This window comes from Coregonus clupeaformis, unplaced genomic scaffold (assembly GCF_020615455.1).
Source record: "Coregonus clupeaformis isolate EN_2021a unplaced genomic scaffold, ASM2061545v1 scaf0130, whole genome shotgun sequence".
Lineage (NCBI taxonomy): Eukaryota > Metazoa > Chordata > Actinopteri > Salmoniformes > Salmonidae > Coregonus > Coregonus clupeaformis.
The window spans coordinates 161,836-176,511 of NW_025533585.1; the positions used below are offsets into that span (position 1 = coordinate 161,836).

Here is a 14,676-nt window from a genome sequence, read left to right on the forward strand (position 1 = left end):
TTGTCTGTCATAGTTGACGTGTACCTATGATGAAAATTACAGGCCTCTCTCATCTTTTTAAGTGGTAGAACTTGCACAATTGGTGGCTGACTAAATACTTTTTTCCCCCACTGTATATACACAAAGAAAAGTCATAGTTAATGCTGTGATTTATCTTGGACAAACACACATAGTCAGATCTTCTCATTTTAACAAATGGCTTTGAAGCCAGAGCTGCCATCGGGCACTATTACTGTAAATTAGCCCCATCTTATTTCTCTGGTTCTGTAGCAGCCATAATATAGTCCAGGCACAGGGAGACACTGGGCTCCAGAGATAACCCACATTTTATCTACCTGTTCTTGGTCTCTTAGACAGGCCAGGCTGCCTCTGTTCCCCCTCTCCTCTCCTCTTCTGCTTTGTGTCCAAGAACAGGCTCTACCCTCCCACCACCACCACTCACACTCCCGCTCTACTCAACACCACCACTCCCGCCCTACTCAACACCACCACTCCCGCTCTACTCAACACCACCACTCCCGCCCTACTCAACACCACCACTCCCGCTCTACTCAACACCACCACTCCCGCTCTACTCAACACCACCACTCCCGCTCTACTCAACACCACCACTCCCGCTCTACTCAACACCACCACTCCCGCTCTACTCAACACCACCACTCCCGCTCTACTCAACACCACCACTCCCGCTCTACTCAACACCACCACTCCCGCTCTACTCAACACCACCACTCCCGCTCTACTCAACACCACCACTCCCGCTCTACTCAACACCACCACTCCCGCCCTACTCAACACCACCACTCCTGCCCTACTCAACACCACCACTCCCGCTCTACTCAACACCACCACTCCCGCTCTACTCAACACCACCACTCCCGCTCTACTCAACACCACCACTCCCGCTCTACTCAACACCACCACTCCCGCTCTACTCAACACCACCACTCCCGCTCTACTCAACACCACCACTCCCGCCCTACTCAACACCACCACTCCTGCCCTACTCAACACCACCACTCCCGCTCTACTCAACACCACCACTCCCGCTCTACTCAATCTCATTATTACTCGTCTTTTTTTCTCCTTGGCTACACTCATTCAGCATGATCAACAGGTCTCTGTTTTCTTTCTTCCCTGTTTACAGTGTGCTGAAGTAGTCATGCAGAAATACTGTATGTGTACAGGTATTGTATTTAAATACAAAAGGGATAACTCTTTGTCTGGTTTAGACTGTTATGACTGTTAGCATATTTGCAAACTCTGAACATTACAGAAATCCAAAGAAATGTTGATGTTAATAATTTTTTTTTGCAGATTTGTCTGCATTCTATCCTTGTCATTGAGCTGTTGCTAACCTTGGAATAGAAAAGTATTCTTGGAAAGTTTCATGCAGGTCTAGTGCACCTTGACTTAGTTCGGTCTTAGTTTTAACGAGACTCTCCAGATTTTAAGTGTCTCTCTGTGTCTCGTTTCCTCGTCTCCCATGGTTTGGAGGAGGACACCTGTTAGTTTCAATCTCCGTCTGGCTCTGGAGCAAGCCGACACGTACCCAGTGTTCCTTCCTTCCAGCCAGGGCTATGGAGAAACTGTCACATCCTTAATGAGAAATGAACCTGACATCCTCAAACCGCTGTGGACGCTCTGCATCCCATCAGCCCCCAGCACTATCATCCCCTGTTCCCCTGCCAACGCCACTGTAACCATGGCGATGGGGCCGAGCTAGACGACCCGGCCCGGAGGATGGATGGATCTTACAGCTGTATTATTGATGGGTCAGAAGTCTGGGCGACCGGTAGTGCGTGATGGTTCATCTTATGTAAGGAGGGCACTGTGCTAGCTGATACAGATGCATCGGGGGTCCTAATATTGTTAGACCTTCATAGAAAGGTTGGTGGCTGGTGATAGAGCTTGTGATAGAGTGTTGTGCTGGTAACTGTGATAACTGAGTAGATATAACCTTCTGTCTGTGAAATAGTAATACACTCAGTTTGGGTTCTCCAGGAATCTTCACATGGATGGTAGGAGTTGATTCAATGTGACTGCTGGCTCACTTAAGGAGAAATAACACATTCCTTTCAGGTGTAGTTGAGGTGTAGTAAAAAAAGTGATTTCTTTTTCATTCCTGCAACCACCAAAACTATTATATACACATTTACCTATATGGGAATTCAAACACATTTGACTGTTACGTATCTATATTGTTGGGGAATGCAAACAATGTAACAGTCAGCATTGTAACTGACACTCACTTTCAAACCTCCCTTCTCAAGACACAAGACAAAAGGCAGTATACAGTGCCACTTGGTGGCTGAGGCTATAACTGAGCTGAATCTACATCTACAATACTATATCTACTCTTAGTGATGATTGATCATCTCCGCGAGCTTCAATCAGCTGAAACGTCTGTCCCCAAACTCTCCAATCCCCCTCCGGAGACTGGTAGTTATTTAGCCTGGCATCTTTTCACAGGCACAGTATGCCTACCTTGGCTAGGTAATTAGACCATAGGGAACATAAAGAGCTCACTGTTGCCTTCCCCGGGATAACGCTGGAGCCGAAACCTCTGTAATTGCATCATGGCGGAGCATCAAAAAGAAGGCATGACAGCCGCATTACACCCAGTCAACAAACTGTGAAGCAATTTAGATTACCTCCACTATGTGGCTCGGAGTGGGGGAACCGTAGAACTTTGTGTAACCGTGGAATCATGTTCGTCAGGCACGACGGTTCCGTTACCGAGAATAACGTTGGGAGAATGTCCGTCACCAAGAATAACATTACTGAGAATAACATTGGGCAGATTAATGGAATTTACTATTAGTTATAATATAAAGTGTTCAGAGGATTTTAGAGCAGACGATTGATTTCCGCTTGTTTGTTTTCCAAGTCTTCATATCTTATTTATTTGATGACCTTATTTAGCACTCCCTCTCTGTCTCAGGCGATGCCACTCAGCATAAATTATACACATCATGTTCTAGTTCGGACGACGTCACGGCGAATGGAGACGCATGGAGGGCTTCATGCTGCTAGTCAGCAGTCGCTCTAGATACATCTGGGTCACTGTGTCACCTGTGTTAGTTCAGACACCCATGCTCAAGTCACATGTGTTAATCAATACCACTGCAGAACGCATTAAAGTAAATAACATGTTGTTTTACCTCTGCTCTGTTAGGCAAATAAATGTCAATATCTTGGATGTTCACAACCAGACTTTTTAAAGCACTTTTCATTTTGTATTAGAACCACTAGGGAATCGAGTCAGTGACGACACTGCCTTAAGCCATACTCAGTCCCTTGGTGTAGACTACATGCTTGGGAAATACAGGATTCCATTACAAGCTATGAAAACCGCTTTAGAGAAACTAGCTTCACTTCAAAGCTAAGTATGATATGATCACAATTTGGAGACAAGCTTTACTTATCCAATCTTTTAAAGAAGAATCGTGCTGGAGTTACCCAGCCAGTATATGTTCATATTATCCTAATGTGGTTCAATACTGTAGGGCATTTATGGATTGGATCCAACTCAAGTACCTAGCTCAAATGTATATACAGTACCAGTCAAAAGTTTGGACACACCTACTCATTCCAGCGTTTTTCTTTATTTTTACTATTTTCTACGTTGTAGAATAATAGTGAAGACATCAAAACTATGAAATAACAAATATGGAATCATGTAGTAACCAAAAAAGTGTTAAACAAATCAAAATATATTTTATATTTGAGATTCTTCAAATAGCCACCCTTTGCCTTGATGACAGCTTTGCACACTCTTGGCATTCTCTCAACCAGCTTCACCTGGACTGCTTTTCCAACAGTCTTGAAGGAGTTCTCACATCTGCTGAGCACTTGTTGGCTGCTTTTCCTTCACTCTGAGGTCCGACTCATCCCAAACAATTTCAATTTGGTTGAGGTCGGGGGATTATGGAGGCCAGGTCATCGGATGCAGCACTCCATCACTCTCCTTCTTGATAAAATAGCCCTTACACAGCCTGGAGGTGTGTTGGGTCATTGTCCTGTTGAAAAACAAATGATAGTCCCACTAAGCCCAAACCAGATGGGATGGCGTATCACTGCAGAATGATGTGGTAGCGATGCTGGTTAAGTGTGCCTTGAATTCTAAATAAATCACAGACAGTGTCACCAGCAAAGCACCCCCACACCATAACACCTCCTCCTCCATGCTTTACGGTAGGAAATACACATGCAGAGATCATCCGTTCACCCACACCGTGTCTCACAAAGCCACGGCGGTTGAAACCAAACATCTCCAATTTGGACTCCAGACCAAAGGACACATTTACACCGGTCTAATGTCCATTGCTCGTGTTTCTTGGCCCAAGCAAGTCTCTTATCATAGCGCTTGATGGTTTTTGCGACTGCAATTGAAGAAACTTGATGTTAACCACTGGGATAGAGGCAATGAAGCTGGTTGAGAGAATGCCAAGAGTGTGCAAAGCTGTCATCAAGGCAAAGGGTGGCTATTTGAAGAATCTCAAATATAAAATATATTTTGATTTGTTTAACACTTTTTTGGTTACTACATGATTCCATATGTGTTATTTCATAGTGTTGATGTCTTCACTATTATTCTACAATGTAGAAAATAGTCAAAATAAAGAAAAACCCTTGAATGAGTAGGTGTGTCCAAACTTTTGACTTGTACTGTAGCTCCATCTCTTACTGCATTAAACTTCAACCTCCTAACGTTGAATCTCCAATGCAATTCCAGGGCCTGTATTCATGATTCATGACCTATAGTAGGAGTGCTGATCTAGGATCAGGTCCCCCCTGTCCATGTAATCTCATTCATTATGACATATAAGGCAAAAGATCAGCACTCCTGCTCTGAGAAACCCAGTTCCCTAACCTGAATAAAAGTCGGCACCTATAAAAATAAAAGATAAAGTGAATTGAACATTGAGGACAGAACAAAAAGTTACTGGCTAGTAGAAAGAATAAGATCTAGCGATAAAATGTAAATAAATACTTGTTCATAACGTTAGTTTTTGGTGTTCTTTGCACCTGGTGCAAACACTTAGTAAATCGAGCTCATGGTCTGTGGCTTCTCTGCTAAAGACTGTAGTAGTATATACAAGGCTCCCAGACTGTCCATAAGAATCGATGGTAAAACCATCAGATGCTAATAATGATGTTAACCACTGGGATAGAGGCAAAAACAAACCAGGGCAGACCGCTGCTTATAAGAATCGACCGATTGTTCCAGTTAAATCATACTGAGCAAAATTAGGTTCTTATCAGGGCAGCACCGTGGTATTACAACCCAGATATCTGGCAGCTAGCACTCAGCAGCAGGCTTTCAACCATGTGTGCTGTGCGCATTTCTCTCTCTCTCTTTCACACACACGCATGCACGCACGCACACACACACACACACACACCTTGTAAGATGAGAGAAGGCTGCTGAGTGCACTGTGCTAATTCTGCCCAGGATGTTGTCTGATGAGTAATGTTGAGTTTCAAAGATTGGTAGCACATGCCAGTATCTTGCCCTCTGAACATTTTCTTTCTAGCTACATGTCTCAAAGCCCTGGTATACATGCTACAATTCAGTGGTTCACCATGTACTGACACTTCTCCTTATACCCTGGCCTCAAGGGTCTTACTCAGTTGTGCAATTCCAACTAGCAGAGCTCAGAATAACTTATGTATTTCTCAAGAAAGAGAACGTCGGCTGTCATCAATTTCAACTTGAACCTTTACATTTTAGTCATTTAGCAGACGCTCTTATCCAGAGCGATTTACAGGAGCAATTAGGATTAAGTGCCTTACTCAAGGGCACATCGACACATTTTTCACCTAGTTGGCTTGGGGATTTGAACAGCAACCTTTCGGTTACTGGTCCAATGCTCTTAACCGCTAAGCTACCTGCCGCCTTTGCATTGTGGTGACATGCCCAGTTTCTAAACATTAGACCACACAGAGGTCAAGCACAAATAGTGTGCATGATTCTGATCACCCCTATGGGATTGCAAAACAACCTCTGGGTATTGCATAACGACAGAGAGAACATTATGACATAGCCAACTCTAACCTTGGCAGAGGAGAACGGTGGCCTTACATAGAGATGTCACAGGAACAACCAACCATGCTCCGAACATTGTGTTTTTACAGGCTGTCTGGTCTACAGGTCCTCCTCTGACCTCAATGACCTCCTAGATTAGGTCCCCCTTTTCAGGACACTGTGTGACACCGAGTGACACTGTGAGTGACGCGAGGACAGAGTAAAGGGCCAACTCAGTCTAGGCCTTTCGGAACTGAGGCCCGGCAGCCCGGTGCACGGCAGAGAAAAACAACATATGGGGGTTATGCTGTTTGGTCAGGGTGAGCGATCCAAGCGGACAGCTTTGGTCTCCTCAGCCTTTTTACAGCCTTTTAGAGTCAGCTGCTACCCTGAGTAAAAGCCTACCGCAGATGGAGGAATGGGGGGATGAGAGAGGAGAGGAAAAAAAGGATACGAGTTTTCATTCTGGTGGGGTATTGGGGGATTGTGACAGTCAGAGAGGGTGTTTTGGGCTTGGTTTTCATCACCCACAGCTGGCGAACAGGAATAATTCATTCATCCACGGTCTTAAAAATCACCGCTTTTTTAAACGCGGCACCATCAAGACATTTTCTAAATGTCACCCACAACGTTTTCTGATTTGAATGCTATTTTTATCACATAAGGAACTGAGGTGACTTATAGTGAACTATTTTTTCAATCGCAACAGGTAGTATACACTCCCACGTAGTGTACTATAACTTCAAATCTTCCCTACTGTGACGGTTTAATGAGAAGTAATCAAAACATGCTACATACTTAGCATATTGTCGCTCCAAGGAGCCAGAGGACAAAATAGGTAAAAAATACATTACATCACACAGGAAGATAACTTGGTACTACTCAAATAGAATTCACAATCAAAGAGCATAACATAATGCCATGCACAACATTCCTGCCTCCCACCCACTCCTCTTTCCTTTTGTCTTCCAACTATCAAGTTCTGCTGCTCTGATGACAGCCATGACTAGATGGGACTTTGTTCTCCTGAAAATACATTATATTTCTCTTATTGAGTGGGTGGGTGACATTGCGAGAGAAATGCACCTGGTTGACTTAGCACGTTGAAGAAGCTGCGCTGCTGAGCTGTGCAGTCGTTTTTTTTTGCTATGTTATTTATGCGTCATGCCTGACTGTCATTGGTCCAGCTCAATGTGTCCTCAAGGAAGGGGAGGGTCAAAATTAGAGTCGTAAACAACTATAATGGACCAGTGCCATAGGGCAAGCTTGGCATTATCAGGCTTCAGATAACGGTTTGTATTGTTCTCTGTCCTGTCATGCAAAAGCTGTTTTCAGCCACAGCCAGCAAGAAATTGGAAATAAATGTGTATATTTTGCATAAATGGTCCCAGTCCGCTATTGTGCATCGTTAGGGTACTGTAGGTGAAGATAATTTTTATGAGTTCCATAGACACTCTGATATATAACCTCTAGTTGGTCTATATCTCACTGAAACAGAACTGTTGTACAAGCAGTTGTATGTACATTTTTGCCAGTGTCAGTTCTTTGTACACCTGTATGCTACTCAACCAAGAATCTAGCCACTGGGGTGGGTAAAAAAATAAAACTTTTTAGGACAATAGCTACAGCACAGAAGTGAAAACCAACACATACTGACTCCACCAAAAGAGCAACAACCTCTCATTTTCACTTTCACACTTCAAGTGTTTCTTTGACTCATAATTGAGAAGTTTGAATGGTAACTGAGGGTTCCATACATACAGAGTTCTACCCCTCAGTCTCCACTGGTCCCTGACAGTGTTAACTCAGGGAGAGGTGACTGCGTCGCCTGCTACGCGTCTCTTGTGCTTAAAAGAGAAAAGCCATTCAGTTCCCGGCTGTCGTGTCCAACATCCAAGGGGTAATTCCAAACTGAAAGCAAAGTAAGCGAGCCGTCTCCTGTTACAACGGATCAATGCTTCTCCGTCTCGAGGCCTGGTCCGTTCTTCCGATGGATAGGTTAAGGATTGTGGACGTGCGGCGGGATCTGCACGTGGGATGGTTGGGATGAATGGGTGGACAATAACATATGAAGCAGCAGCACGTCTCTATAGGCACTTCTGTGATTTTGTATAATATTTCTTAATTTACAAGGTAGGTTGACTGAGAACACGTTCTCATTTACAGCAACGACCTGGGGAACAGTTACAGGGGAGAGGAAGGGGGGGTGAATGAGCTGTGGGGGAAGAAAAAGAGGACAGCGTGAGTGTGATGCAGATTAGCTGGAGCTGTACTGAAGTCTTGCTCTGTGCTATAGAAGGGGAGGTAGACTGAGATAGATGTGAAATGGGGCCTGCAATGTTGCATATGCTCAATGGTAAAGCATACCATAGCTGCCAGCAAAAGGGCTCTTGCGGTAATTAATATATAAGGAATTTCTAAGCGTGTAAACAAGGCTTAATAACAGTGTGATTTAATTGGAGTTTGTGCGCTCTCGTGTGTGTGTGAGTATGTCTGTGCATGTGTGTTAATATGGCTGTGTGTGTGTGTGCACATGTGTGGGTGCACGTAGGTATTAAAATGTCTGTGTGGGTAAGTTTACATGACAGTATGGCCATGAACCGCTAGGTTGGATGAGTACTAGTGGTACTGTAAGGACGGGGGAGAGGGTCATTAGTAAGCTTTTTGATAAGAGATAGAGCTGGGGGACCAGAGGGGCAATATGCAGCTCCCACCACACACACACACACACACACACACACACACACACACACACACACACACACACACACACACACACACACACACTCATCTTAGCCCTGGATCCTACTCCCCATACAGTGGATTAATGAGTTTCTCTGTGTGTAAATCCACCCTCCCAGTACGCTGAAAGAGAATGGAATTATGGGAGTGGGAGTTCTGGAGGGCTAGTGGGCCCCCAGCTGCTAGATGGACCGATGACTCACTCGGGCGCTTGTGGCCTCACTTGGCTATTTATGTCTCTGTGTGGTGTCAATGCCCTGTGAATCTGAGTCATTTGAACTAGTATGGACTGTTCCGGAGTGTAACATGCAGAGAACTATAGGTAATTGGGTTGTAAAGATGACATTGTAACAGCTGGCAGTAAATGGGCATTTGTCAAGGGAACAGGTAGCACCTGAGCTTTTTATGTGGTGGGTGAGTGGGTGGATGGGTTCGTTTGTGCGTGTGTGCGTGCGTGTGTTACTGATAACAATGATGATTGTGTGCATGTGTGCGTATCTGCACATACACATGAAAACATACATGTGAGTGCAAACATATGTATCCATGCACATAATGTGTCCAAATCAGTCATGTGCCAGTACATCTGTCTGTAGCCCACTCTGCCTCTGTTCACAAAAACAAAGAGCCAAAAAGGGTGAATCAACGCCCAGACAGACCGTGTCCAGGCGCATCCTCAGATGATGGAGATAACAAGCCTTTCTCACTGCAATGTATGCACTCACTAACTGTAAGTCGCTCTGGATAAGAGCGTCTGCTAAATGGCTCAAATGTAAATGTAAATGTAGCAGAGTGCCAGAGGCAGGAGAGACATTGTATCATTCACTTACTGTAGGACAAGGGCACAGGCAACTCATATTGACATTATTGATGATCATAATTCTAATGGCTGGTTACTCTGACATGCATTTAATTGTGCATCCCAAATGGCACACTATTTCCCAGAGCCCTGGTCAAAGGTAGTGCACTAATATAGGAAATATGGTGCCATTTGGGACACAGACTATATGAACACTCAGCTCTACCCACCTCCTCCTCCTCCTCCTCTCCTTCTCACATCACTCTTTTAGCTGAGTCACCATGCGGTGAGACGGAGACACTGTCAAAGAGCACTGTGACACTTTGCAAACACACACACATACACACTAGGCTTGGGCGGTATAGAGCCCAACAGTGGAGGTGTCATAATACTCATAAAACCTGGCGGTCAAACAGGGAAATGGTTCCAATAATTTTTCCACCATTCATTTTTCCCATAGGGAATTTTAGACACACTTAAAATAAGGGCTGTGTTTCATGTAGGCTTACCCTGGTGTGATATTTTATGTAAATCTCTCTCGGACAAGGTGACTTTTATCAATATATTTGGCTCTATTTACTCTCAGATTCAAAAATTCTAATTAGCATCAAAGTAGACATCATGCATAAGTACAACTCCCTGCAAGTCATCTCTAGCTGATACCTTTGCTAAAAGGTATTGTGTCAATTTAAAACTTGAACAAGACAGTTCACAGAATTGTCAGTTGAAAGACATTTGGCCAATTTATTCATTGCTAAATTTAGCTAACATTAGGCAGTTAATCCAGAGATTCTTACCTTTGCCTCAATTCGGCAGTCTGTCCAGATCACCTTGGTATTTGTAGTTCTTTATGATAGCCACATTAGCAGCTAATTAGTACAGCCCTTATTTTAAGTGTTTCTAAAATCCCCAATGAGGAAAATGAATGGTGAAAGAAAATGATTGAAACCATTTCCCTGTTTGACTGCTAGGTTTTATGAGTTTTATGACTCATACTGTGGTACTCTATACCGTATACGGGGGTATTATTATTATAATATATATATATATATTGCCAGTCACATGGTATGTTTGTTTACAAAGGGCCATGTATCGTGAGATTTTGAGTGAAAACCTCCTTCCATCAGCAAGGGCATTGAAGATGAAACGTGGCTGGGTCTTTCAGCATGACAATGATCCCAAACACACCGCCCGGGCAACGAAGGAGTGGCTTCGTAAGAAGCATTTCAAGGTCCTGGAGTGGCCTAGCCAGTCTCCAGATCTCAACCCCATAGAAAATCTTTGGAGGGAGTTGAAAGTCCGTGTTGCCCAGCGACAGCCCCAAAACATCACTGCTCTAGAGGAGATCTGCATGGAGGAATGGGCCAAAATACCAGCAACAGTGTGTGAAAACCTTGTGAAGACTTACAGAAAACGTTTGACCTGTGTCATTGCCAACAAAGGGTATATAACAAAGTATTGAGAAACTTTTGTTATTGACCAAATACTTATTTTCCACCATAATTTGCAAATAAATTCATTAAAAATCCTACAATGTGATTTTCTGGATTTTTTTTTCTCATTTTGTCTGTCATAGTTGACGTGTACCTATGATGAAAATTACAGGCCTCTCTCATCTTTTTAAGTGGGAGAACTTGCACAATTGGTGGCTGACTAAATACTTTTTTTCCCCACTGTAGCGCCCCTTCTGTGCACTGCGGTAATACCGTATACCCCGGTATGGTACGTTATGAAGGTCTGGAAATCTGTATACCGCCCAACCCTAACACACACACACCAAAGATCTGATACGCGCACGTACGCTTGCACACACACACAAACGATATCCCTCTCCCTCTTTCTAGTTCTCTCTGTTAGCAGCCTTGCATCTCAATTCTAAAATCAGCACTCTCTGTCTTTCTCTCACTATTTAACCCTCTCTCTTCTATCTCTCTACTTCTCTCTCCTTCTAACTCTGTCTCGGCAGGTAATGCAGATTTGTCTGACCTGTTAATCTTACTTTGAGACAGTGCTTCACCCTCCCTTGGCCCTGCTTTCAAGAGGCAGGCAGCAGAGAGAGTGTAGGTTTAATTGAACTGCTGTGGATTACATCAATGAGATTGCTTTTAATCCTTCTCAGAGCAGCGCCATCTCTCCGTTGTCCCTGGGTTTGTTATGTTCTACATAATTAGCTTTGTTGAGAGAGGCTGGGAAGCCATCTGGAAAGTATTGGGGCTGGTGCTACACTCTAATTCTACTCTCTGTGTTTGACTGTACACTACATCAAAGGGTTCTACATTAAACCTTTTTCATCTGAAGAAAGAGTTATTTGACGGTTCTTTGTTGGGTGAAAAGGTTCTGTACTTGGAACCAAAAAGGTTTTTCTTACAGGGGCCAAGTTGAAAATATGCCTGTGTTGATGGCACGTGGGAGTGGTGTGTACTTCTGTGGGGGTGGGGGCTGGTTTTTGCACAGGTTTGTGTACCTCTGTCTTTGTGTGTTTCTGTGAGTGTTTACTAAGTGTCCCTCCTTCCTTGTTCTTGTAGATGTTCAAGAGGAAAGTGATGGTGCTTGGGGAGAAGCTGCTACCGGCCTTCAACACACCAACGGGTATCCCACGTGGAGTCATCAACCTGGGCAGGTGAGCCTAGGCACCAGCCCCCATGACCCCCTAGCTACAGTATCCTATTATAAACACATACAGTGCCTTCGGAAAGTATTCAGACCCCTAGACTTTTCCCACAAATTGTTATGTTACAGCCTTATTCTAAAATTGATTAAATTGTTTTTTTCCCTAATCAATCTACACACAATACCCCATGGTGACAAAGCAAAAACAGGTTTAAAAAAAAAAATCTGATGTATAACCCCCCTCCCCCTTTACTCAGTACTTTGTTGAAGCACCTTTGGCAGCAATTTCAGCCTTGAGTCTTATTCGGTATGACGCTACAAGCTTGGCACACCTGTATTTGGGGAGTTTCTCCCATTCTTGCAGATCCTCTCAAGCTCTGTCAGGTTGGATGGGGAGCGTCGCTGCACAGCTATTTTAAGGTCTCTCCATAGATGTTCGATCGAGTTCAAGTCCGGGCTCTGGCTGGGCCACTCAAGGACATTCAGGGACTTGTCCCGAAGCCACTCCTGCGTTGTCTTGGCTGTGTGCTTAGGGTCGTTGTCCTGTTGGAAGGTGAACCATCACCCCAGTCTGAGGTCTTGAGCGCTCTGTAGCAGGTTTTCATCAAACATCTCTCTGTACTTTGCTCTGTTAATCTTTCCCTCAATCCTGACTAGTCTCCCAGTCCCTGCCATTGAAAAAAATCCCCACAGCATGATGCTGCCACCAGCATGCTTCACCGTACGGATGGTGCCAGGTTTCCTCCAGATGTGACGCTTGGCATTCAGGCCATAGAGTTCAATCTTGGTTTCATCAGACCAGAGAATCTTGTTTCTCATGGTCTGAGAGTCCTAGGTGCCTTTTGGCAAACTCCAAGTGGGCTGTCATGTGCCTTTTACTGAGGAGTGGCTTCTATCTGGCCAATCTACCATAAAGGCCTGATAGGTGAAGTGCTGCATAGATGGTTGTCCTTCTGGAAGGTTCTCCCATCTCCACAGAGGAGCTCTGGAGCTCTGTCAGAGTGACCATCCCTGACCAAGGCCCTTCTTCCCTGATTGCTCAGTTTGGCCGGGCGGCCAGCTCTAGGAAGAGTCTTGGTGGTTCCAAACTTCTTCCATTTAAGAATGATGGAGGTCACTGTGTTCTTGGGGACCTTCAATGCTGCAGACATTTTTTGGTACCCTTCCCCAGATCTGTACTTCGACACAATCCTGTCTCAGAGTTCTACAGACAATTCCTTCGACCTCATGGCTTGGTTTTTGCTCTGACATGCACTGTCAACTTTGAGACCTTATATAGACAGGTGTGTGCCTTTCCAAATCATGGCCAATCAATAGAATTTACCACAGGTGGACTCTAATCAAGTTGTAGAAACATCTCAAGGATACTCTGAATACTTCTGGAAATGAGGTATTTCTGTTTTTTTTTGTAATACATTTGCAAAAATTTATAATAACCTGTTTTCGCTTTGTCATTATGGGGTATTGTGTTTAGATTGATCAGGATTTGTATTTATTTAATCCATTTTAGAATGAGGCTGTAACGTAACAAAATGTGGAAAATGGGAAGGGGTCTGAATACTTTCTGAATGCACTGTATGAGACCTTACCAACGCATTTAGCTGGATTGCATTACAGTAAGAAGGCATTTTTTATACTTCTGTTTGCATTTGAAATGTTTGACATTTGTGGCCTCGTCTTGAACCCACAAATGAAATAACATGTTCGACCCTGATCTGTGCGATTTTATCGGGACCCCCATATGCAATGCCCACCACCCTTACATAGTTAAGATACTGTACACTTTTAATTAGATTTTTTCACTATCTTATCTTCTAAAAAGACATCTCTCTGGCACCTCTGCCTGCCACCTGCTTCCAATTAACCCGCCCGTCTAAGCAGACAGCTGCTGGCAAATGTAATTAACTGATTCTAGAGCTAATTCCAGTTAGATGGGTAACATGAACCCTGGGTGCAGATGGGGAGGAACGATACTCCCCCATTATAAATTATATCCACGTAAGAAGAGGAACGTATATGTACAGAAACTACACATACATACACACAACGCATGCTGTACACATATGCACACAAACACACACACACATACAACCACACCAAGACAGTCGTGAAGCGGGCACGACAAAACCTATTCCCCCTAAGGAGACTGAAAAGATTTGGCATGGTTCCTCAGATCCTCAAAAGGTTCTACAGCTGCACCATCGAGAGCATCCTGACTGGTTGCATCACTGCCTGTTATGGCAACTGCTCGGCCTCCGACCGCAAGGCACTACAGAGGGTAGTGCGTACGGCCCAGTACATCACTGGGGCCAAGCTTCCTGCCATCCAGGACCTCTATACCAGGCGGTGTCAGAGGAAGGTCTGAAAAAAGGTCAAAGACTCCTGCCACCCTAGTCATAGACTGTTCTCTCTGCTACCGCACGGCAAGCGGTACCGGAGCGCCAACTCTAGGTCCAAGAGGCTTCTAAACAGCTTCTACCCCCAAGCCATAAGA

General features: G+C 44.3%; 1 protein-coding gene across 1 annotated transcript in view; it reads left to right on the forward strand.

Annotated features, from left to right (window-relative positions):
• The window catches only part of LOC121557735 (mannosyl-oligosaccharide 1,2-alpha-mannosidase IC), a 121,926-nt gene that overhangs the window by 88,264 nt on the left and 18,986 nt on the right, over positions 1 to 14,676 (forward strand). Inside the window, exon 5 of the mRNA XM_041871222.2 lies at positions 12,098 to 12,192. Within this exon, the coding sequence (XP_041727156.2) occupies positions 12,098 to 12,192 (95 nt within the window). The remainder of the gene's footprint in view (positions 1 to 12,097; positions 12,193 to 14,676) is intronic.